This window comes from Balaenoptera acutorostrata, chromosome 18 (assembly GCF_949987535.1).
Source record: "Balaenoptera acutorostrata chromosome 18, mBalAcu1.1, whole genome shotgun sequence".
Classification (NCBI taxonomy): Eukaryota; Metazoa; Chordata; class Mammalia; order Artiodactyla; family Balaenopteridae; genus Balaenoptera; species Balaenoptera acutorostrata.
The window spans coordinates 14,160,392-14,186,807 of NC_080081.1; the positions used below are offsets into that span (position 1 = coordinate 14,160,392).

At 35.2% G+C, this 26,416-nt stretch overlaps 1 protein-coding gene across 2 annotated transcripts in view; it reads left to right on the plus strand.

Moving 5' to 3' along the window:
* Nucleotides 1-26,416, plus strand: part of UGGT2 (UDP-glucose glycoprotein glucosyltransferase 2) — a 190,299-nt gene that overhangs the window by 68,064 nt on the left and 95,819 nt on the right. For both annotated transcript variants that reach the window (XM_057533190.1, XM_057533189.1), the window contains exons 13-16: nt 7,036-7,155; nt 8,018-8,103; nt 8,652-8,787; nt 20,891-21,022. In XM_057533190.1, coding sequence (XP_057389173.1) covers nt 7,036-7,155; nt 8,018-8,103; nt 8,652-8,787; nt 20,891-21,022 — 474 coding nt within the window. The remainder of the gene's footprint in view (nt 1-7,035; nt 7,156-8,017; nt 8,104-8,651; nt 8,788-20,890; nt 21,023-26,416) is intronic.

The window sequence follows — 26,416 nt, forward strand, 5'->3', positions numbered from 1 at the left end:
CCCACTTATAGACTTAGTCCACCATCCAAGAATCATGGAACAATAACAGCACCAAAGAACTACCATATTCCCTGAACATCAGAGACCTCAGACTGAGGACAAACCACATATGTTATTAATTAGTTACCATCGTATTTTCTAGAACAATTTTCTAAATGACTTGTTTGTTGATACTGTTTTTTTACTACTCTTTAGACCATATTCTCTCATTAGCTCGATTTTACTTTTTCTTGGATATCTTTAAACTCAATAGCAGATATCTTTTCTAATAATGTTTTATCAGGAAAAGGAATGACCATGTTAGTAATCTTAATACTTTGTGCCTTTTATTGTAAGCATTTATGCTTTTGATCATTTTTAGAAGAATGCTGAGAGTAAGTCACACTGATAAAATGAGGGAAGTAATTTTCAAGGCTATTCTGGACATAAGAAATAGACCTGTAAAGAAACTGTCCAGCTCCACTTATAAAGTAACATCCTGATCCTCTAAGGTTGGCCGTGGAAGACGGTCACTCACATGGGGGGAGCAGCCCTGATGCTGTTCCCATCGCCTCCACCGCCCACAGAGTCACAAACTCTCCTCCTGTACTGCTATAAAGTCGCCTTTCTTGCCCAACTCTTCGACACCTTCGAGAGGCTTTCTTTTACAAGGAACTTCTATCTGAGAGTGTCATGAAGTAATTTTTATTGAGGTAAAATATACATAAGATAATGCTTTTTTAACCATTTTTAAGTGTGTAATCCATTGGCATTAAGTAGATTCACAGTCTCGTCCAACCATCACCATTATCCATTTCCAGAACTTTTTCATTATTTCAAACAGAAACCCATTCCCTTCTCCTCTAAGTCCCCGGTAACCTCTGTTCTACTTTTTTGTCTCTATGAATTTGCCTATTCTAAGTACTTCGTGTAAGGGTAATCATACAGTATTTGTCCATTTATGCCTGGCTTATTTCACTAGGCATAATGTTTTCAGGGTTCATCTGTATTGTAGCATGTATCAGAATTTCATTCCTTTTTAAGACTAATAATTTTTTTTTTTTTTTTAAGATTTATTTATTGATTGATTGATTACTATGTTGGGTCTTCGTTTCTGTGCTAGGGCTTCCTGTAGTTGTGGCAAGCGGGGGCTACTCTTCATCGCGGTGCGCGGGCCTCTCACTGTTGTGGCTTCCCTTGTTGCGGAGCACAGGCTCCAGACGCGCAGGCTCAGTAGTTGTGGCTCACGGGCCTAGTTGCTCCGCGGCATGTGGGATCCTCCCAGGCCAGGGCGCGAACCCGTGTCCCCTGCACTAGCAGGCAGACTCCCAACCACTGCGCCACCAAGGAAGCCCAAGACTAATAATTTTTAAAGTATCTTTTTTACATACTATTAAGGGAAGCTTCATGTCTCAATTAAATGCTTCTATTTTTCTACTTGGAAAGTGCCTGCCTGAGTAGAAAATTATTTCTGAGGCTTTATTCTCTAGATATCTTAAAAAAAATCAACTGGCACAAATGCAGAGCTCTGAGGTCTCAGTACTCTTCAGCTTGGTCTGTTAGAGCAGCAAAATTAGCTCACACATAAGCTTTATTTTTGTTTCATAGCATTTGCTACCACCCAATATGATATGTATTTGTTTATAATAATCTTCCAGTGGAATGTAAGTGCCACAAAAAGCAGGACTTTGTTAAATATCTTCAACATACATCAGGTCCTATTGAATAGGAAGCACTCCAAAAAAAAAAATCATTGACTATCTTAATGTCAAAACAGAGTTATTCATGAATGAAAGCAATACTTTGCTCTTAATTCTTTTCCCCCTGGATCTGTCTCCCCACTTACTTTTCATCTTTACAGAGAAAGCTGAGGCCCTGAGTTAAATCACTTCTGACCTCTGTGTTTATACCCTCCCCCTCAAAAAATCTTGATGGTTTATTTCTTAAAAGTCTAATTGACAGTTAAGTAAGAATTTGAGGGTCATTGGTATTCTTCCATCCCTGATTTACCATTCAAGCTTTCTCTGTCTCAGACATCAGGAATCACCTCAGGTGTCGCTGGAATTTTGTTAAGAGTCAGTAAAAACAGTCATTGGATAATACGTTTGGCTCCTTTGGATTGTAATTTCTTTTCAGTTCACTGTGCCAGACCACGAACAGTGACAGAGGCTTTGGTCATATTCTAGCAAAACTACCCCTGCAACTATTTTCTGTACTGTGATGTTGATGATGTAGCCATATTCCTGGGGTGTTTATTATAACTTTCTTTAATTTTCTCTTCTTTAATGTTCCCAAGTCACTCTAGCCACTTGTCATTATATAAAAACAATTCTAATTTTTCGTTATTGTCACCAAGATGATAGTGATACGATTTTTTTAAAAAAGCCACCAGTAGGCACAGGCAGAGCTTATATGTTCTTTAGCTAAGAGTGTAACTTGCCAACCACAGTGGATCCCACAGTCATAAAGGCAAGTTTCCCTGTTCACGTCCAGTAATGATGTTGTAAATCAGTTGACTATAGACATGTGGGTTTATTTCTGGACTTTCAGTTCAATTCTGTTGATCTGCATCTTATCCTTATGCCAACACCACACTGGTTTTTGTTGTTTTTTTTTACTGTAGCTTTGTAGTAACTTTAAAAATTGGGAATTTTGAGTCCTCCAACTTTATTCTTCTTTTTTAAGATTGTCTTGGCATCCTTGCACCTTTTCCTTTCATTATGAATTATGGAATCAGCTTGTCCATTTCTGTTAAAAAGAAAAAAAAGACAGCTGGAATTTTTATTGAGATTTTGTTGAATCTATAGATCAATTTAAGGTATATTGCTATTGAAATATATTACATCTTCCAATCCATGAACATGGGATGCCTTTCCATTTATTTAGGTCTTCTTTAATTTCTTTCAACAATGTTTTGTAGCTTTCAGTGTAAGTCTCAGACTTGTTAAATTATTTCTAAGTATTTTACCCTTTTTTATGTCCCTATAAATGGAATTGTTTTCTTATGTTTAATTTAGGATTTTTCATTGCCTTTTTTGTTGTTGTTGAAAACTGGACATCTTGAATATTGTATTGTGGCACTTCTGGAAGTCAGATTCTCACCCCTCCCCAGGGTTTGTTATTGCTGTTTGCTGTTGTTTTTGTTATTGGTTTAGTGACTAATTTTATAAAGTCTGTATTCTTTTTCATGTGTGGCCACAGAAGTGTCTATTATTTTAGCCTGGTCATCTGCTAAGTATTGAACAGAGATTTACTTACACGCCTCAAACCAGAAAATCTCCCAGTCTTTGCACAGGGGCTCTGTGTGTGTGGCACATGGAGGGAGGGGGAGCAGCACACGCTAAACAATCAATCAAGCGGTCTGCATCTCTGCATTAGCCTTCAATTCTTGTTTGCATAGAGCTTGGAAGTCAGCCAGGGGTGAGAAGAACGTAGGGCCTTCTCAGGTCTTTCCTGAGCACGCATGTGTTCCTGGGCATGCACATGGCCTTGTAGATTTCCAGGAATACGTCAGAACTTCTCAAAGCCCTGTTTCCCAAAACATCTCATTCCCCAGCCTTTCCTCACCAAGTTTGTGGTTACTCTATTGTGTGTCCCAGCTATTCTCTCTTGTCTCAGGAGTGACTAAAACATTTGCCTGTAAATGTTTTCCGTAAATTAGAGTAGCAGCTTTAACACTAGGCAAATCACAAGTTAGGCAGGATAAAGGCAAGATTTTTCAGAAGGTTTTCTAGGGAGTCACCAGACAGTTCAAACAAAAAGTTAGAATTCATTCAGAATAAAGTCCATTCTACTACTTCCAGTAATATTGGTACTGGAATGTGAGCTGTCATTTTCAAGGCTACTGATTAGCTTGGGAGCAGGAGATGGGACTAAGGGAAGTTACAACGCCACACATCTCAGTGTTCTTACTGAGATTCAGCCATTTTTCTTGAATAAACACTCTCAGGGTTGCTGCAAGCTTTTGGTTAGTTTTCATGGTTCTGGAAGTGTTCATTCCCACAGATTTTCTAGTTTTTCCATTTTTTGTATAAGGACAGAGTTTTGGAGTTCCTTACTCAGCCGTTTTAGCTAATGTCGCTCCCCAGAGAGAGCCCAGAAGATGTGAACTGTAAGTCTTTTAAGTTCTTTGCTTCTCTCAGAGGGAGAGTCAGCCTCTAACAGCATGACCCATTATGTGATTATTTGTTGACCTGTATAGCTCCTTGGATGTTCAGGAAATTGTCTTCCAGGTTCTAATCTGTAAATGACAGTATCTTTTTTTCAGTATCTTGGAAGCCTAGTAGATAGAAAGGCCCAAGTTATGACCAACAGAATGGATGGAGGTAGGTCACTGGAGTGTCAGTGCCAGTTCTGCATGCGAGTTCGTGAGGCGCTCTTCCAGTTACTGTTGCTGCTTTTGTGTATTCACCTGAGACTAAGGAAAGGGGCAGTTCAGTGTCTGTGGGCCTAGTCAACGTGATTTCCAGTGTTGTCTCAGTAGTTCTCCAAAATGGATCCACATATTACCTCAGTTACTTCACCCAACACCCATGGCTGTAAATTAGGCCATTTCTCTGGCTTTCTAACTTTAGTATTTGTGATAATCATGTAGGGCACTTGTTTTAAATGGGGATGATTTAGTAGGCCTGAAGTGGCACCAGGGAATCTGCATATTAAATAAACACGTGCAGCTGTTTTGATCCACATTAGAAGTGACTCTATCTCCAGTCATTAATTCAAGTTCAGTGGGACTGATACATAATTGAAGTAAAAAATACAACTCACCACCAAGGGGATCGGATATTCACCTCTTCTACATGGTACTGCCTTCTCCTCTGACCTGGGTAGGATTCCCACAGGAGAAACAGTTAACTAATCTAGACATTGCTGACTGAGTCTACAGCGAGTTCCAGTTCTCACAGGACCCCTGGCCTATTGTGAGGATCTTTAGAACCGTTCCCATTACCTTCACATCTTGGCAAGAATTACCTCAGAAACATAAATAAGAGACATACTACTGATTTTTCCAGGGACACTAAAGTTCTCCCTTCTATCTCAGTACCACCAAGACAAATTTTAGTGGAAAAAAGCTAATCCCAGAACCCATCATACTTGTTAACCACTAAAATAGACATTGTTACAACTGTCAACTGTCATCCGCCATCAGATGTCTTATGGACGAGGATGTCTGAAACCGAGTTAACTCCTTCTCTGCTCTCCTGTCCTCTCCCCTGGAAAAGCCTACTTCTTAGAGCTTAACGTCTCTGTGCTGATACAGTGTTCCTCTCTGAAAGCCATGAATTACCCTAGATTTCTCCCTCCTCTTCATCCCTCTTTGTGTGCGTCTCTTAATTCTGCCTTCTCTCTAAAACCACTGCCTCTGGCTTAGGTAAGCCCTCCAGAAATTCATGTCTAGATTATTGCAAAAGCCCCCTCATTTCTTCAGGTATTGTGTTGTCCCATTTGTCCTCTCCTCTCTGACTTTGAGCTACAGGTATGTTAGACCTTTTGCCTGTGTCACTCATCTCTCTTACACTTTGTTTTGATTTTGCATTATTTTTTTGTTTGCTTTAGTTAATATACATTCTGTTGATCTGTCATCCTGTTTCCTAATCCCTGTCTCTTCTTTTGTGTCCGGTCTGCAATTAAAACCACCTGATAAGTTCATCCATTTCTTAATTACAGACACTGTTTTAAATTCTAAAATATCCCTTTGGTTCTTTTTTTTTTTTTTTAATAGGTTTTAGTTCTCTGTTAAAAGTTTCCATCTTTCCATCTATTTTTGTTCTTTTTAAAATGTATATGAATTGTTATTTTAAAGTCCTTGCCTAAGTCCCTTTCTATTGTCTGTTTTTTTCTCCTGCATTTTGATATTTGGTCCTTTTCTTTTTGCATGACAGTTTTTGGTAAGAACCAGAAATTGCTGATGAAAAGTTATAGAAGCAAAGAATTGTAAGGTCTGTTCTGGCAGTCCAGGTACCAGACGCTTACTTGATTCTGTTGAGGCTTGATTTTAGGCTTTGTGAGAGTTCTATTTTGTGTCTTACTCCTAGCGTCTGGCCCTACTGGGTCTCAAATGAAAGTGCAGTGTTTAGCAAAGTCCTTCCACCTTGAACTCCAACCTCTGTCTCTTCAGTAACATGTTATGCCCGCAGCTTCAACCTCCCCGTTTCTGTTTTCTCCTGGCCTTTTTTGCAGGGGGAGGCGTGTTGCCATGTGTATGTGTAGATTCATAGTCAGCAAATGAGAGGAGTTTCTGCGGAGATTTCTTGGGTTTCTTCTCTGCAGTTTCCTCCTCTGCTGGACTTGCCCCCATCTCAAATCTCATCAGTTTGGCAGCCCTAACTTTCACTTCTGTCTTTCCCAATATGTAGGAAATATATCTTCCCCACACTGGGACAGCGCAGTATGACTGTCACTCTCTGTTGGAATTCTCTTCCTCCAGGCTGCAATTTGGAAAATGCCCCCAGCGACAAAGTTGAGGAGCTTGCCTCGTCTGCCTCCTGCTTTCAAGGATTGTAACTCCTCAGTTGTTGATTGTTGGTTGACCCCTACCTCCATGCCTCTAGACAGTGCTTTTCTCTACCTTTTGTCATTGTTTTGGCGGGGGGGGGGGGGGGAAGGCTAGTCTAATATAAGCTATTCCATCTTTATTAGAACTGGACGTCCAAAATGTTGGTTTTAAACATTTAACTTTTGTAAGTCGTTTTATTTTCCTTATGTCCAAGCTTTTAAATTTTAGAGGAAAGGCGAATGACCTCATTGCCTCCTGTACCTTAAATGGTTTATCAGAGTAATTTTTATACAATTTTATTTTTTAGTATGAAAAACAAACATATGAGTAAATGGAGTCAATTGTTTCGGAAGGGGAAGGCTTAATGTAAAAAGCTATGGGAATATAAAATTTTTGCACATATATGTTCCTTAAAGATTATTCAACTAGCTTCTTATACTTAATCAGAACTATAGAAAATCTTGTGTATATTTCACTTGCTGTTTGACAGAGTGAAATCCGGCTTTGAAAATGATTTAAGTATTAATGTAGCTTTCACAGATTTCTGGATTCTTTTCTAGTGGATTAATGACTTAGAAACTGATGATATGTATGTTACGTGGCCTTCAAGTTGCCAGGAACTCTTGAAGCCAGTGTCCCCTGGAAGTGTACCTTTCATAAGGCGTAATTTTCATAATTTGGTAAGTTTTATACTTTGAAATTTTGTATACATCTTTTATAAATATGTCACCATTCTTTTTGGACTACCCTGCTCTTGGTAAATAGGCATCTGAGTAATAAGGAAGGAAATATTTGCCTGATGCAACAAGCTTGAGGTGGCATGGCTGACTAGTTTTCAAAAGCTAGCGGTGTCACATAACCTGCCTTATATTATTTAACCCTCATGTGCTTTTATAATACCAACATTAAATTGTTGGGTTACTGTTATATTTTCTAAAAGCAATTTATGATCGAACTTTTCTTCTTTATTATAAAGAACTAATTTAAGTACATTTCAGGGAAAAATACATAAATACTACTATGTCATCTGTGATACAAATGTTCATTATTACAATGTTAAATAACCTCATAGAACTTTGTAATGTGGAGAAAACACCTAGGGCTTTATATTTTTTTCACATAGTAAGTGAATATCTTAGTTCCTACAGCAGATGTTAATGCTGTAATTTTTTGGATCAGAATTCAATTTCTATTTCCTTTTTTAAAAAATTCATCACAGAAAATCCAACGAACACTTAGAATAAGGTATTTCACTTCTTGTAAAAAATATTTACTTTGTGCTGTGCTTCAAAAAGAGGATGAATAACCTGATTAAATTTCGTGTATTATTATATTTTGGTGTGTAGCTTTTAGAAATTTGTAAACTGTGAAATTCTTTCTTATATACATTCCTCAAAATTCTTTAAAATTGCTAGAAAATTTAGAAAATTATACCTTGAATTTCATGCTTTTAGCTACAGAAATTAGATTAAATTTCAATTTCATGAAAATTATGAAGTGTTAAAACAAAATGGTGATTATAGTCTATCTACTTTTTTTTAGGTTCTATTTATTGATCCGGCTCAAGAATATACCGTGGACTTTATAAAACTTGCTGAACTCTTCTTTTATCATAAAATTCCTCTTAGGTAGTTGTCAATTTATAACAGACTGTCAACTGAAGGAAATTCAGTGATGTTCATGTTGTGTCACACAGAGTGTCAATGTTGAATTCAAAGTGATGGTCATCTCTAGTGCCTGACACAACATAGCTGTGTGCGGTGAAAAATCATACACCTTTATGGTCAACTCCATTAATCAGAGCTGCTTGGTAGTCTTGTTTACCCTGTTACCTTCCTGAGAGAATGATTGTCACTTGGGTACTTAAGGATGGGTCCATTTTCCGTGGTCGGGTTAGGAGTACACTTCCCTCCACTTTTTCTTTCTGGAAAAAAATAGCTATTTGATAATGTCACCACTAGAGAGAGTTTTACATTTTGGAGGAATCCAACAGAGATGAGGATTTTGGTGAAAAGACATTACAAATCAAACCTTTTCAAATAATAATACTCCCCTTTACCCCATCTACTAACACATTCCCTCCATCTAGATGTTCTAGTCTAATAATATTTTAAAATCGTGGTTTATTGTGGTTCAAGAGGTAGTTGTAACATCTCTCATTCATCTTCTTTCCTAGAATTGGTTTTGTGTTCATTGTTAATACAGATGATGAAGTTGATGGAAAAAATGATGCTGGAGTTGCTCTTTGGCGAGCTTTCAACTATATTGCAGAAGAGCATGATGTATCACAAGCATTTATTTCCATAGTACACGTGAGTTGATGTATTACATATAATTTCTTTAGGATGTAGAGTGGTTTTTGCATTACTATAATTATTATTATTTATTATTTTAACATTTCAAAGTTTATAAAAATTATCATGGGGATTAGTACACATGATGAATTTGATTCTTGCAGCTCCCAACTGAAGTACATAATATTGTCCCCATTTTATAAATGAAGCTCTGCCCAAATCTATGAATTTATTTAGGTTTACCCAACCAATAAAGGAACTTAAATTGTATATATAAATTTAGAGGAAGCATATTAATAGAAAATAATTAGTAAGGGAAGAATTCTTGAGCTGGGTTTGGAATAAAATCATGAATAGAAAAGATTATTTCAAACTTAAATGTTCTAAATGACAAAGTATATAGAGACTTCCTAGAGAATTTCAAAGGAGGAAGAAAACTTCACAACAGCAAATTGGTGTCAAAATGGTAAGATTGATGCTGAGTCTGACAAAGAGACTATAAGAAATGTCAGAAATTGGTAAGAACCTTATTAAGGAAAAACAAGAGGTAGGAAGATTATTTTATAATGGAGGGTTTGAAACTCTCTATGGCTCATAATGGAAATATAAATGTATTAAAGAGCTCTATTGTTGTTATTAAGAAAGTCAGGTTATAGCTTTAAAAAACTATTCATTTTTATATTTATTATTCTTTGGCTTGTCAACCATTATTGTAACAGGGAATGGTTCTTCTTCAAACTGAAAATGAAATTACCAAAGCAGTGTAAATTTCCTGCCCTGTTTCTGGAGCTCCCATGAAAACCATTAAATACTTCATTGAGTCATTGTCCTGAGGTATAGAAACTACCTACACTTCAGTGACTTGGGGATACACTGTATTCTGTAAAATAGTACCATGGAATAAGTGTCAATATTATATCTCAGTCTATTAGTTTTACTGATTGGTGTAAGGGTTTATATTAAAGTCCACCTACCTCACTGTGAAAGGATCAGTATGATATTCAACACTAAGAAACTTCAAGACCTTCCAAAATTATCTTTACCTTAATTATTTACAATTGAGACCTAAGTTACCTTAATTATCTCTATTGAATCTCTCTTCTGTGAGCATTTTGTATTAGACATTAATTTGCACATGATGGCATATTTGTCAGTACCTTGCCTTTTGAATTATCTACTGTGATGTTCAGCACAGTACTGTAATCTCTTGGAAAACTGAATTACACTCAAAACCATATGATTTAGTACAAAGCAGCATAAAAGTAGGTATTGAATATGTGCAATAGCCTATAAGTTGTGCTAAACAAAGGAAGAAGAAGAAGGAAAAATCAGTGAGGAAGAGATATTTAGAGAAAGCAGTTAGAATCCACTGGGGTCCGAAGTGTCAGATTGTTCATAGTTTTTCAAACTGTATATGCTTGTGACCACCAAATTTTTATATCCCATAGAAAGGTAAAACATTGTTGAGTTAACATTCTGTTGGGAGAGTATTATGTCCATTAGATCACTTAGCTTCACTAATTTAGAATAATTTGAGCAAAATCTTGTCTTTTAGTAAAATACGTGAATTATAAAAATCTCTTTAATACTGTTTCATTACTTTCAATGAGCAAATTATTATATTTAAATTAATTTGAAAATACAGTATCAGGAGAGAGGAAGAATATAACAGAAGGCCAAAGTCATAATAACAGTGTATGAAAGTTATTGAAATATATTGGAGAATTATGGTAGAGTAAGTACATTTTTAGTAATAAAATGATCTCACTTTGTATCTCAGCTCTACTACATAGTGACTATACAGACATACAAGTAGTTTAATTTTCTCTCCCTACCTTACAACATTCAGATTCAAAAATATATGATACATACTTAATGAATATTTGATGAATTCAGTTAGAGAATGTAAAAGCACTTTAAGACTTTAACTTTTGGCCCCAACGGAGTAACAAACAATAGATTAGCCATCCTACAGTAAGCACTTATAAAACTGAACAAAATACATGATATAAGTCTGCACATCGGCACACATGGAGGAAAGACGTGGCAGACATCCATACTAAAAACAGCCCTCACACCAAAGATATTAGACTCATGCAGGATACACAGGGATGCTCCCACATATAAACAGCCCTTGGAGACCACAGTAAATAATTCTTACTCCCAAATTCATAGAGTCAGAGAAATATAAGTAAAGTGAAGAAGCAGAGGAACCACTCTCAACCAAAAGAACAAGAGAAATCCTCTGGAAGAACAATGAAACAGATCTTTCCAATCTGCCAGGTCCCGAGTTCAAAAAGGGGGTAATAAAAATACTGAAGGAGTTAAGAAAGACTATTGATAGAAGTGCAGATCACTGTAACAAGGAACTAGAAACTATAAAGAGGAGCCAATTAAAATTAGAAAACTCAATTGCTGAGATGAAAGCTCAGCTAAAGGCAATAAATAGCAAACTAAATAATGCAGAAGAATGAATAAGTGATCTGGAAGGTAAAATAATGGAATCACCCAATAAGAACCAGCAGACAGAAGGACAAATGAAAACAAAAAACCAAAAGCAATATAAGAGACCTATGGGATAATATAAAGCATGCCAATCTATGCATAATAGGGATCCCAGAAGGAGAAGAAGAAAAATGGGATTGAAAATGTATTTGAAGAAATTATTGCCAAAAACTTCCCAAACCTAAAGAAGGAAACGGATAAACAGGTACAGGAAGCACAGAGGGTCCCAAACAAGAAAAACCAAATAAACCTACACCAAGACATGCTATAATTAAAATGGCAAAAGTTAAAGAGAGGATTCTAAAGGTAGCAAGAGAAAAACAAAGAGTTAGCGTATGGGCATTCTTTTGTAACTATCAGCTGATTTCTCTACAGAAGTGTTGGAGGCCAGAAGGGAGTGGCAAGATATATTCAAAGTCCTAAAAAGGAAAATCCTGCAACCTAGGATACTCTCTACCCAGCAAGATTATTATTTAGAATGGAAGGCGAGATAAAGAATTTCTCAGACAAGCAAAAACTAAAAGAATACAGCAATGCTAAACCTATCCTAAAAGAAATATTGAAAGGTCTTCTCTAACTAGAAAAGAAGGAAGAATCTATAGAAAAGAGAAGATCACAATTGGAAATGCGATGATGACTACAATGAACAGCAAAAGAATAAACCTGAAGATGTAAAAGAGGACCTCAAAATCATAAAATGTGGAGGGAGGGAATAAGAAAATTTAGATTTTTTTTTTTTTTTTAGAATTTATTTAAACCTGTATGACTACCAGTCTAAATCAAGTAGATATAGTAATGGGATAACATAATTGAAAAACAGAGAAACCACAAATCAAACACATAAAATAGATTCACAGAAACAGAAAAGAGGAGAACTCAAGCATAGCACAAAAGAAAATCATCAAACTGCAAAAGGGAAAATAAAAAGAAAGGAACAAAGGAGAAATACAAAATCAAGGTTTAAAATCGCAATAAATACATATCAATAAATACCTTAAATGGAAATATTTAAGGGAAACAAGGTTTAAAATGGCAATAAATACATGTCTATCAATAATTACCTTGAATGTCAATGGACTAAATGCTTCACTCAAAAGACATAGAGTGGCAGATTAGATAATAAAACAAGAGCCTACAATATGCTGCCTATAAGAGACACACTTTAGGGCAAAAGATGCACATAGATTGAAAGTGAGGGTATGGAAAAAGATATTTCATGGAAATGGAAATGACAAGAAATCAGGGATAGCAATACTCATATTAGATGAAATAGACTTTAAAACAAAGACCATAAAGGATAAAAAAACACTGCATAATGATAAGAGGATTAATATAAGAAGAGGATATTACATTTGTTAACATATGCACCCAATAAAGGAGCACCTAAATACATAAAAGAAATACTAACAGACATAAAGGGAGGAATTGACAGGAACACGATAATAGTAGAAGACTATAACACCCCATTGATCAGTGGACAGATATTCCAGACAGAAAATCAGTAAGGCAACAGAGATCCTAAATGACACAATAGAACAGTTAGATTTAGTTGATATTTTCTGTACATTACACCCCAAAAAACTAGAATATACATTCTTTTCAAGTGCACATGGAACATTCTCTAGGATAGAGCACACACTAGGACACAAAACAGGTCTCAAAAAATTTTAAGAGGATAGAAATTACTTCAAAGATCTTTTCTGACCACAACAGCATGGAACTAGAAATCAGCCACAGAAAGAGAAATGAGAAAAAAAGATTTCATGGCAACTAAACAACATGCTACTAAAAAAACCAATGGGTCAATGATGAAATCAAAGAAGAAATTTTAAAAATACCTTGAGAAAAATGACAGTGAAAATACAGTCATACAAAATCTGTGGGATGCAGCAAAAGCAGTCCTAATAGGGAAGTTCATAGCGATACCGGCCTTCCTCAAAAACAAGAAAAATCTCAAATGAACAACCTAACTTCCACCTAAAAGAATTAGAAGAACAAACAAAACCTAAAGTCAGCAGAAGGAAGGGGATAATAAAGATCAGAGAGGAAATAAAATAGAGATTTAAAAAACAATGGAAAGAATAAAACCAAGAGCTGTTTTTTTGAAAGGGCAAACAAAATTGACAAACCTCTGGCCAGGCTAGCCAAGAAGAAAAGAGAGAGGACCCAAATAAAATAAGAAACGAAAGAGGGGAAATAACAACCGATACCCCAGAAATATAAAAAAAAACCATAGGAGAATACTATGAACAATTATATGCCATCAAATTCGACAACCTGGAAGAAATGGACAAGTTTCTAGAAACATACAGCCCACCAAAATTGAATCAGACTGATCACTGGAAGTGAAATAGAATCTGTAATAAAACTCCCTGCAAACAAAAGTCCAGGACCAGATGGCTTCACTGGAGAATTCTACTAAACATACAAAGAAGAACTTCTCAAACTCATCCAAAAGTAAGAAGAGGGAACACTCCCAAAGTTATTCTATGAAGCCACCATCACCTTGATATCAAAACCAGACAAAGACACTACCAAAAAAGAACATTAAAGGGCAATATCTTTGATGAGTATAGATACAAAAATTTTCAACCAAGTATTAGCCAACCAAGTCAAATAACACATAAAAAAGATCATACACTACAATCAAGTTGGATTCATCCCAGGGTCACAAGGATGGTTCAACATATGCAAATCAATCAATGTGATACACCACATCAACAAAAGAAAAGACGAAAATCACATGATGATCTCAATAGATACAGGGAAAGCATTTGGTAAAATTCAACAGCCATTCATGATAAAAACTCATATCAAAGTGAGTACAGAGGGAACATATCTCAACATAATAAAAGCTATTTATGACAGATCTACAGCCAACATAATACTTAATGGTGAAAAGTTGAAAGTCTTCCCACTAAAATCTGGAACAAGACAAGGACGCCCACTTTCACCACTTCTATTCAACGTAGTAATGGAAGGCCTAGCCACAGCAATCAGACAAGACAAAGAAATAAAAGGTATTCAGATTGGTGGGGAAGAGGTAACATTGTCACTGTATGCAGATGACATGATACTGTATATAGAAAACCCTAAAAGATCCACACAAAAACTATTAGAACTGATAAACAAATTCAGCGAGGTATCAGGATACAAGATGAACATACAGAAATCTGTTGCATTTCTTTATATTAACAATGAAATACCAGAAAAGGAAAGTAAAAAAACAATCCCTTTTGAAATAACATTAAAAAATTAAAATACTTAGGAATAAACCTGACCAAGGAGGTGAAAGACTTACACTCTGAGAACTATAAAGCATTGATAAAGGGAATAGAAGATTATTTAAAGAAATGGAAAGATATCCCATGCTCTTGTATTGAAAAAATTAATACTGTTTTTTTAATGTTCTTTTTATTTATTTATTTATTTATTTATTTTTGGCTGCTTTGGGTCTTTGTTGCTGCACGCAGGCTTTCTCTAGTTGTGGCGAGCAGGGGCTACTGTTCATTGCGGTGCACAGGCTTCTCATTGCAGTGGCTTCTCATTGCGGAGCACGGGCTCTAGGCACACAGGCTTCACTAGTTGTGGCACACAGTCTCCATAGTTGTGGCTCGCGGGCTCTAGAACGCAGCCTCAGTAGTTGTGGTGCATGGGCTTAGTTGCTCCGTGGCATGTGGGATCTTCCCAGACCAGGGCTCGAACCTGTGTCCCCTGCACTGGCAGGCAGATTCTTAACCATTGTGCCACCAGGGAAGTCCCTGAAAAAATTAATATTGTTAAAATGGCCATACCACCCAAAGCAATCTACAGATTTAATGCAATGCCTGTCAAATTATCCATGACATTTTTCGCAGAACTAGAACAAATAATCCTAAAATTTATATGGAACCACAAAAGGCACAGAATTGCCACAGCAATTCTGAGGAAAAAGAACAAAGCTGGAGGCATAATCCTCCCATATTTCAGACAATACTACAAAGCTACAGTAGTCAAAACAGCACGGTATTGGTACCAAAAACAGACATATGGACCAATGGAACAAATTAGAGAGCCCAGAAATAAACCCACACACCTATCAGTCAATTGGTCTTCCACAAAGGAGGCAAGAATATACAATGAAGAAAAGACAGACCCTTCGGCAAGTGGTATTGGGAAAACTGGACAGCTGCATGTAAATCAATGAAGTTAGTACACACCCTTACACCATACACAAAAGTGAACTCAAAATGGCTTAAAGACTTAAATATAAGACAGGATACCATAAAACTCCTAGAAGAGAACATAGGCAAAACATTCTCTGACATAGATCATAGTAAGGTTTTCCTAAGTCGATCTCCCAAACATTAGAAATAAAAGCAAAAATACACTTCAGTATATAAGTCAAATGCTAAGTCATGAAAGGGGAAACCCACAGTAATGCAATAATAGTGGGGGACTTTAACACACCTTTTACGCCAATGGACAGAACATCCAGACAGAAAATCAGTAAGGAAACACAAGTCTTAAATGACACATTAGACCAAATAGACTTAATTGATATTTATAGGACTTTCCATCCAAAAGCAGCAGAGCACACTTTCTTCTCAGGTGCACAGGGAACATTCTCCAGGATAGATCACATCTTGGGCCACAAATCAAGCCTTGGTAAATTAAGAAAATTGAAATCATATCAAACATCGTTTCCAACCACAATGCTATGAGATTAGAAATCAATTACAGGAAAAAAAAACTGTAAAAAACACAAACACATGGAGATAAGTCTCTGGAATTTACAAACAGCTCATGCGGCTCAGTATCGAAAAAACAACCCAATCAGAAAATGGGCAGAAGATCTAAATAGACATTTCTCCAAATAAGATATACAGATGTGCCAATAGGCACATGAAAAGATGCTCAACATCACTAATTATCAGAAATACAAATCAAAACTACAATGAGGTATCATCTCACACCATTCTGAATGGCCATCATTAAAAAGTCTATAAACAATAAATGCTGGAGAGGGTGCAGAGAAAAGGGAACCCTCTTGCACCGTTGGTGGGAGTGTAAATTGATATAGCCACTGTGGAGAACAGTATAGAGGTTCCTTAAAAAACTAAAAATAGAGTTACCGTATGATCCAGCAATCTCACTCCTGGGCATATATCTGGAGAAAACGCTAATTCGAAAAAATACATGCACCCCAATATTCGTAGCAGCACTGTTTACAATGGCCAAGACATGGAAGCAACCTAAGTGGCCATCAACAGATGAATGGATAAAGAAGATGTGGTGTGTATACACACACACACACACACACACACACACACACACACACACACACACACAATGGAATACTACTCAGCTATAAAAAATAATGAAATAATGCCATTTGCAGCAACAAATGGCAGGTCCAGCAAGGGTGGACCTGGATATTATCGTATGAAGTGAAGAAAGTCAGACATAGACAAATATATATCACTTATATGTGGAATCTAAAAAGTGATACAAATGTACTTATTTATAAAACAGAAACAGATTCACAGATATAGAAAACAAATTTACAGTTACCAAAGGGGAAGAGGGGTAGGGATAAATTAGGAGTTTGTGATTAACAGATACAAACTACTTACTACATATAAAATACATAAACAGCAAGGTCCTCCTGTATAGCACAGGGAACTATATTCAGTATCTTGTAATAACCTATAATGAAAAAGAATATCTATATGAATCTATATGGAAAAGAATATCTATAGTACTGAATCACTATACCATACACAAGAAACTAACACAATGTTGTAAGTCAACTATACTTCAGTTTTAAAAAAAGAAATTCGTATACTGCATTGGCAGAAAGAAAAGCAAATAACCCAATTTTAAAATGAGCAAAGGACCTGAATATACGTTTTTCCCAAGAAGACATACAGATGGCCAACCGGGATGTGATAAAGTGCTCAATTTGATTAATCATCAGGGAAATGCAGATCAGCCACAATGAGATATCACCTCACACTTGTTAGGGTGCTGTTACCAAAAAGACAAGAGAGAACAAATGTTGGCAAGGTTTTGGAGAAAAAGGAACTCTGTACACTTGGGGGGAATGTAAACTGATATAACCACTATGGAAAACAGTCGGGAGGTTCCTCAAGAACTTAAAAGTAGGACTACAGTATGAACCAGCAATCCCACTTCTGGAAGTATATCCAAAAGAAACAAAATCAGCATCTTGAAGAGATATCTGTACCCCCACGTTCATTGTAGCATTGTTCACAATGGCCAAGGTTCTGAAACAACCTAAGTGTCCATTGATGGATGAATGGATAAACAAAATGTGGTGTGTATATATGCACAATAGAGTATTATTCAGCTTTATAAAAGAAGGAAATTGTGCTATTTCCTATAATATGGATGAACCTGCAGGGCATTATGCTGAGTGAAATATATCAGAGAAAAATACTGTACAGTATTACCTATGTGTGGAATCTAAAAAAAACTGAACTCATAGAAAAGTGGTTGCCGGGGGGTAGAGGAAATGAAGATATGTTGGTCAGAGGGTACAAACTTCCAGTTATAAGAGGAATAAGTTCTGGGGATCTAATGTACAATATGGTGACTGTGGTTGATAATACTGTATTGCATAATTGAAATTTACAAGGAGAGTAGAATTTAAGCGTTTTATCACCAAAAAAGAAGAAAAAGATAAATATGTGAGGTGATTGATGTGTTTATTAACTCAGTGGTCGGGATCCTTTCACAATATATATGTACATCAGATCAACATGTTGTACACTTTAAATATATTACAATTTTGTCAATTATACCTCAAAGTTGAAAAAAATAAAATAGAAAAATATATAAAATTTATATGACAGAGTACTGACCCAAAATTGCTGAGAATCTCTTGAGGAAGAGTAAAGTGATGGGACTGGCCATACCAGATAATAAGATGTATAAAGTTATATTAAGACAGTGTAGTATTGGTTCAGAGGAAAGGTTTGTAGACCAAAGGAACATATGGGTCCTCCAAAACTGAAGAATACAGAAGTGGTGTTACAGTAGGTGGGAATGGACTTTAAACAACTGGTAGCTGGACAATTGATTGTAATCCAGTGCAAACAGATAAGATATCACACCTTATGTAAAACATAATTTCAGTTAGCTTAAAAGCTTAGTGTGAAAAACAAAGCATTAAAATATTAAGAAGAAATTAGGACCCCAAGGAAGTTAAGGATTTCTCAGTGAGACTTTAAAATGTTATGAGTCTGAAGGAAAATATTGATAAATTTAGCTATGTTACAAATGGAAACCAGTGTTCATCAAAAGATATCATAAAGAAGTGAGGGGAAATAAATTCCAAGCAAGAGAAATATTTGCAGTACATATCGTCAATAAAAGATTTATATTCCATGATATAAAGATTTCCTACAAATGGAAAAATACAAAGAACCCAATAGAAGAAACACATAAGAGATTTTTAAAAATACAAGGGGATACATTAATGGTAAATTGAAATTTATTGAAATTAATGAAGTAAATAAGTAAATAAGTATGGTGAACAAGATAATTGTCTCAGAAATCAGAAAAATGAAATAAAGCTTACCCTGAGCTCTATCTTATATCTATCTTATATCCTGTAATTTGGCAGTAATTAAGAAAGCTGGTAATATCATATGTGTATGGAGAACGATGGGAACTCCTTTACACTGTTACACCACCTCTAAGGATATGAATTGGTACAACCACTTTGAAACCAATTGGAGTGCTTCAGAATTTGGAGTTAAATTTGCATAATCCCCCCCCACACACACACGCACGCACACACACACACACACACACACACACACACGCTCACACGCTTTGAGAGAAACCTGTAGGAGACTATTATTAGCAGAATCATCCACAATAGCAACAAACCGGAAATTACATACGTATGGTATACTGATATATATACACACATATATAGGTATATATTTATATCAGTACAGATGGATAAAATTTAATCATATCACGTAATGGAGCATGATATGCCAAGAGCATGGCTATATTAGAAGCCTAATGAAAGTATAGAAGGCCAGCGTATTACCACGTACTGTTTAAAGCTCAAAAGCAAGCAAAACTAAATATCATAATGCATGGATATACATTCAGATAAAACTCCAGAACTTGAAAGATAAGGGAATGGTAAACACAAACAAAATGATGCTTGCTTCTGGGGAACAGAGGGAGATGGGACTGGGAGGAAAGTTTTGCTTTACCAGCGTTGTAATTCACAGAGATGTTCATTTTTTAGTGTTATGTGGTTTGTTCATGGAGATTGCTCATTTTGTTATTTATATTTCATAACGTATATGTTACATAGCTTCTTTTTTGCTTACCAAGTTACATAACAGTTTTTAAAATTAAAATAATGTATAAGAAGTTTGAATTGTTATATATCTAAAGTAGCTTATGCAAGACATTCTGGCTACCTTAGCTACCTTAGGAGTAACTAATATTTTAAAATTACAAATTAGTAAAATGACTGATCTCAAAGACTTTTCATATATAACTTTTGCTTTATTCAAAACTTCATTTTCTAATCCCTGTTTATGTTTTACAGAAGGCTGAACTTTCTCCCTTTTTTTTGAGTTACTAAGATCATAGTATGTCCTGCTTTGATATAAGGAGAAAACTTGCCCATAAATTGAGATGCTCATAAAACTAAACTCTGAGATCTACTTATAGATCTGTGTCACCTTTTAAAGGGATAGGTTACAAAGTTTATAGTGATAAAAGGAAATCAAAGAATGCTGATTCCTTACTATGAGGAATAATATGAGAATTCTGTCAGCCATAATATGAGGATTGTCTCTGGCAATAATAATTTAAGTGAATTGGGACTAAAAATAATATTCTTAATTGATATATCAGAATGCTACCTAATGGTGTTTGTACTTAAGTGGTTGTTCCCTCTGCTTGGTAAGCTCTTTCCCCATAACATAAACATATTTATGTTTCGGTGAGTCATCTGCTCAGAGATACCTTCTCTCTTGAGGCAGAGCTGTCATTTTCCCCGTGTGGAACAGTGCGTGGGTCATAGCAGAGGATCTGCAATGAAGGGAGAAATGAAAAAAAAAAAAAACCAAAACCCTAAATAATGGAGTAACAGGTTACGTTATGCCAGTATGATTAGAATATTGGAGACTGGGGGAAGAATGGAGGTACAGAGAAAAATCCAGTTAAGATATTTATTAAAGAGCAATTGGAAATGAAAATAAAGCATTTCTGAAATAAGTCATTTAAAATATTTTATACATATCTTTTTAAATAAAGTTAACCATTATTTTATTAAGAATCATAGCATCTGGTTTGATCAAAATAGAATATAATATACAAATATGATATGGTATTTTGAAAGCCAAAGAATATTCACAAAACCATTTTTACTATAGGATAATAGATTGTATTCTTAAAATGGTTTATTTATCTGTGTATGTGTGGGGATCATGTGTGTATATATATGTATGTATATAGTATGCTTAGAACTTACAAAATATAAAATATGTTCTTTTATAAATATGCATGCTAAGGGAAAGAAATAAAACTAATTACTGTAAGGTGAAAGTTAATTATAATATCTTTATTTTCACAGATGTACCAAAAAGTAGAGAATCACAGTATACTCACTGTGGACAATGTGAAGGGTGTTCTCCAAAATGAATTTCCTCATGCTAATATTTGGGATATTTTGGGAATTTATTCTAAATATGATGGTGAAAGAAAGGTAAGCTGGAATGCAAATTTTTAAAAATGTGATCAAGAAACTTTTATTATAATCTCATGAATAAATGATCTCAGTATAATTAACTCATGATTTAGATTTTAGACCCTCAGAAAAAAGGGAAATTTCTACCTTTGAATGACACAAGTTGTATACAGTATTTAAGTTGCTACTATTGGCTTTTTTAAAAGTACGAAAACAGATACTTCTCAGAATTTACAGTGCAGAAAATTACAAAAACAACCTTAAAACAATTAAAAAGTGGCAATAAGTACATACCTATCAATAATTACTTTAAATGTAAATGGACTAAGTGCTCCAATCAAAAGAGTGGCTGAATGGCTCTACAAACAAGACTCTGACTTTTATGTGGAAATATATGAATTCATTTATTCATATGTATTCTAGGTAAAGGCAACAGCAACATATGATGTGATACAAATGAGTTTTTAAGTTGAGATAATTTTATATAGCCAAAACATACTATTTATATCAGTTGCCATGAAAATATCTGAGTAACACCATGTTATCCTCAAATATTGGTGTTCACAACCCAATATTACTGTTTCCTATTAACTACCTTTTTATACATAATATATTTGGATGTAAATTTCATTGCCAACTGTATTATAAGTACTTCAAGGAAAGGAATCTTGTCTTCTTATTCTTTTGTATTCCTCAAGTTTGCAAGTCTTAATTTTTAGATATTATTTGTTGAGTCTTACAGTAATTGAAGGTTGAGCTCTCTTCCACCTCCTGACCTTCACTTGGTCTCCTCCAGTCCCAGTGGTAGTACTTAAAATATTTTAAACCTGTTTTGGCTTCAAGAGCAAACAATCAGAAAGAATCGATCAAAGCAGATCCTCGAACTGGAAGGAGTCTTGGAAGCCCTCATGCTGAGGCTGATACTGACTTGCTTATAGCTGAATCATGTTGACATGGATGGTCTGGGAAAGCGGTCAAGGTAGTTCTCATGTGGGGAATCACCATCCCAAGACAGCAGTTACTTACCAACTGGTGCAAAAGTATTTCAGTACAATAAGAATTGGAAAGTCCTGTGCAGTTGCAAACCAGCTGATTATCAGATCTGTTTTTAACACATTTTGGTTAAATGAATATTTAGTGTGAGTGTGACTTTTTAAGTGTTCCTTGTTAGTAAGTCAAGTACTATGGTTGTTTTTTAACAACTTTTCTTTTTTTTGTAGCTTTAAGTGTTACTCCATTTTTACTCATTCACGTAGTTTTCTACCTATTGCAAATATATCGAGATAGTCAAGAGATTGGTCAGATAACCTATCTAGAATTTTCCTTACACAAACAAACATAGCCATTAACAAGCCAGCACTTTGCCCCACACACACCAGCCCCAAGAATGCCCTTCTGCAGCCACTCTGCATTTTGTCTAAACTGAACTGGTTGTCCTCTGCACCTGAAGCACAGCTGTCATTTCTGGATCTGCCTTTGCTGCTTTCCTTCATTGGATCTCTGCTTTTTCTCCGGCTTCATGAACACTGTGCCTTTCCTCTTTTTGATTTATTTTGCTTTTACTTCTTTCTCAAGCAAGTATGCATGAAAAAAATTCTTTGATCTCATTTATATAAAAGTTTTTTATTTTATATTTGCATTTTATTGATTGTTGGACTGGGTAATCATTTTTTGTATGGATTTTGAAGGCTTTCTTTTACTCTCTCCTAGCTCCTAATAAGCTACTGAAATGAATGATACCAATCTGATTTTGACTCCTTTGTCTTTCTTTGATCTATTTATTTATATTTCCTGTTTGAAAGTTTTTAGGATCTTTTTATCCCTGTTGCTTGGAAATTTCATGATACGTCTTTGTCTTGATCCTATTTCATTTAACACTTTGGGTGTTTGGTGGGTCCCTTCTATTGGAGATATGTGTCCATCAATTCTGGGAACTTCTTTGTGTTATTTTTTTTTTTTATTTTTTTTATTTTTTATTTTTTATTTTTTCCACACACACACACTGTATTTTATTTTTACAAGAGATAGATAGACTGACACCAAGCATTGTACATGGGTGACCACAACAAAAGCAACAATGATTGCAATTACCAAACATGAAACACACTTATACTATGTCATAATATTGACATTCAGTCCAGTAATCCTCCACTGTAACAGCTCCTTTACTTTGCAGTGAAAATTGATTTGTATATTCTTTTCCTCTGAGTCCTTGTGGGATTTTTTTTTTTTTTTTTTTTTTTAATTCAGACAGAAAGTCACAAAAATTATACTCATCCTCATCAGTTCACTCAGTCCCATGTAATTAATTTCTTTTTTTTCATCTTGATCTTTTGTTAGCAGTTTTATGAGTTCATCAGTTTTTCATTAGAGTTCTGAAAATGCTTATTCATTCAGTTCAGCAGTACAGTCAGTTACCAGAAACCTGTACTTGTCAGAGTCTTTTCCATGAATTTCTTGAAGATGAAACTCTTTTATAGGAACATATTTGCAAAATCATCAGAGTACACCCAGAACTGTCTGTAAATGACAAAAGACTTAAAAATGACCATGGTTAAAGATTTGATGAAAGTTCATAATAATGCAGTTGACAAGAAAATTAGTTATTTCTGAGATATACATTTTAAAGTAATAACTAGGATTATTACTTATAACATTATACCAGAACATATAAGATTTTTAGACGTTTCCTGTAATGTCTGAAACATTTATATTAACATATTTCCATACAAATACAAATATAAGATTTTTAGAAATTTCATGTAATGTCTGAAACATTTATATTAACATATTTCCATACAAATACAAATATAAGATTTTTAGAAATTTCATGTAATGTCTGAAACATTTATATTAACATATTTCCATACATATTTCCATACAAATACAAGATTTTTAGAAATTTCATGTAATGTCTGAAACATTTATATTAACATATTTCCATACATATTTCCATACAAATACAAATATAAGATTTTTAGAAATTTCATGTACTGTCTGAAACATTTATATTAACATATTTCCATACATATTTCCATACAAATACAAATATAAGATTTTTAGAAATTTCATGTAATGTCTGAAACATTTATATTAACATATTTCCATACAAATAACCCAATGAAAGTTTAGTATTAGTTGTTTTGTTTGTTTTTTTATACTGCAGGTTCTTATTAGGCATCAGTTTTATACACATCAGTGTATACATGTCAATCCCAATCGCCCAATTCAGCACATCACCATCCCCACCTCATCGCAGTTTTCCCCCCTTGGTGTCCATATGTCCATTCTCTACATCTGTGTCTCAACTTCTGCCCTGCAAACTGGCTCATCTGTACCATTTTTCTACGTTCCACATACATGCATTAACATACGATATTTGTTTTTCTCTTTCTGACTTACTTCACTCTGTATGACAGTCTCTAGATCCATCCACTTCTCAACAAATGACTCAATTTCGTTCCTTTTTATGGCTGAATAATATTCCATCGTATATATGTACCACAACTTCTTTATCCATTCGTCTGTTGATGGGCATTTAGGTTGCTTCCATGACCTGGCTATTGTAAATAGTGCTGCAATGAACATTCGGGTGCACGTGTCTTTTTGAATTACGGTTTTCTCTGGGTATATGCCCAGTAGTGGGATTGCTGGGTCATATGGTAATTCTATTTTTAGTTTTTTAAGGAACCTCCATATTGTTCTCCATAGTGGCTGTATCAATTTACATTCCCACCAACAGTGCAAGAGGGTTCCCTTTTCTCCACACCCTCTCCAGCATTTGTTGTTTGTAGATTTTCTGATGATGCCCATTCTAACAGGAGTGAGGTGATACCTCATTGTAGTTTTGATTTGCATTTCTCTAATAATTAGTGATGTTGAGCATCTTTTCATGTGCTTCGTGGCCGTCTGTATGTCTTCTTTGGAGAAATGTCTATTTAGGTCTTCTGCCCATTTTTGGATTGGGGTGTTTGTTTCTTTGATATTGAGCTGAATGAGCTGTTTATATATTTTGGAGATTAATCCTTTGTCCGTTGATTCATTTGCAAATATTTTCTCCCATTCTGAGGGTTGTCTTTTCGTCTTGTTTATGGTTTCCTTTGCTGTGCAAAAGCTCTGAAGTTTCATTAGGTCCCACTTGTTTATTTTTGTTTTTATTTCCATTACTCTAGGAGGTGGATCGAAAAAGATCTTGCTGTGATTTATGTCAAAGAGTGTTCTTCCTATGTTTTCCTCTAAGAGTTTTATAGTGTCCAGTCTTATATTTAGGTCTCTAATCCATTTTGAGTTTATTTTTGTGTATGGTGTTAGGGAGTATTCTAATTTCATTCTTTTACATGTGGCTGTCCAGTTTTCCCAGCACCACTTATTGAAGAGACTGTCTTTTCTCCATTGTATATCTTTGCCTCCTTTGTCATAGATTAGTTGACCATAGGTGCGTGGGTTAATCTCTGGGCTTTCTATCTTGTTCCATTGATCTATGTTTCTGTTTTTGTGCCAGTACCATATTGTCTTGATTACTGTAGCTTTGTAGTATAGTCTGAAGTCAGGGAGTCTGATTCCTCCAGCTCCATTTTTTTGCCTCAAGACTGCTTTGGCTATTCGGGGTCTTTTGTGTCTCCATACAAATTTTAAGATGATTTGTTCTAGCTCCGTAAAAAATGCCATTGGTAATTTGATAGGGATTGCATTGAATCTGTAGATTGCTTTGGGTAGTATACTCATTTTCACAATGTTGATTCTTCCAATCCAAGAACATGGTATATCTCTCCATCTGTTGGTATCATCTTTAATTTCTTTCATCAGTGTCTTATAGTTTTCTGCATACAGGTCTTTTGTCTCCCTAGGTAGGTTTATTCCTAGGTATTTTATTCTTTTTGTTGCAATGGTAAATGGGAGTGTTTCCATAATTTCTCTTTCAGATTTTTCATCATTAGTGTATAGGAATGCAAGAGATTTCTGTGCATTAATTTTGTAACCTGCAACTTTACCATATTCATTAATTAGCTCTAGCAGTTTTCTGGTGGCAGTTTTAGGATTCTCTATGTATAGTATCATGTCATCCGCAAACAGTGACAGTTTTACTTCTTCTTTTCCAATTTGTATTCCTTTTATTTCTTTGTCTTCTCTGATTGCCGTGGCTAGGACTTCCAGAACTATGTTGAATAATAGTGGTGAGAGTGGACATCCTTGTCTCGTTCCTGATCTTAGAGGAAATGCTTTCAGTTTTTCACCATTGAGAATGATGTTTGCTGTGGGTTTGTCATATATGGCCTTTATTATGTTGAGGTAGGTTCCCTCTATGCCCACTTTCTGGAGAGTTTTTATCATAAATGGGTGTTGAATTTTGTCAAAAGCTTTTTCTGCATCTATTGAGATGATCATATGGTTTTTATTCTTCAATTTGTTAAT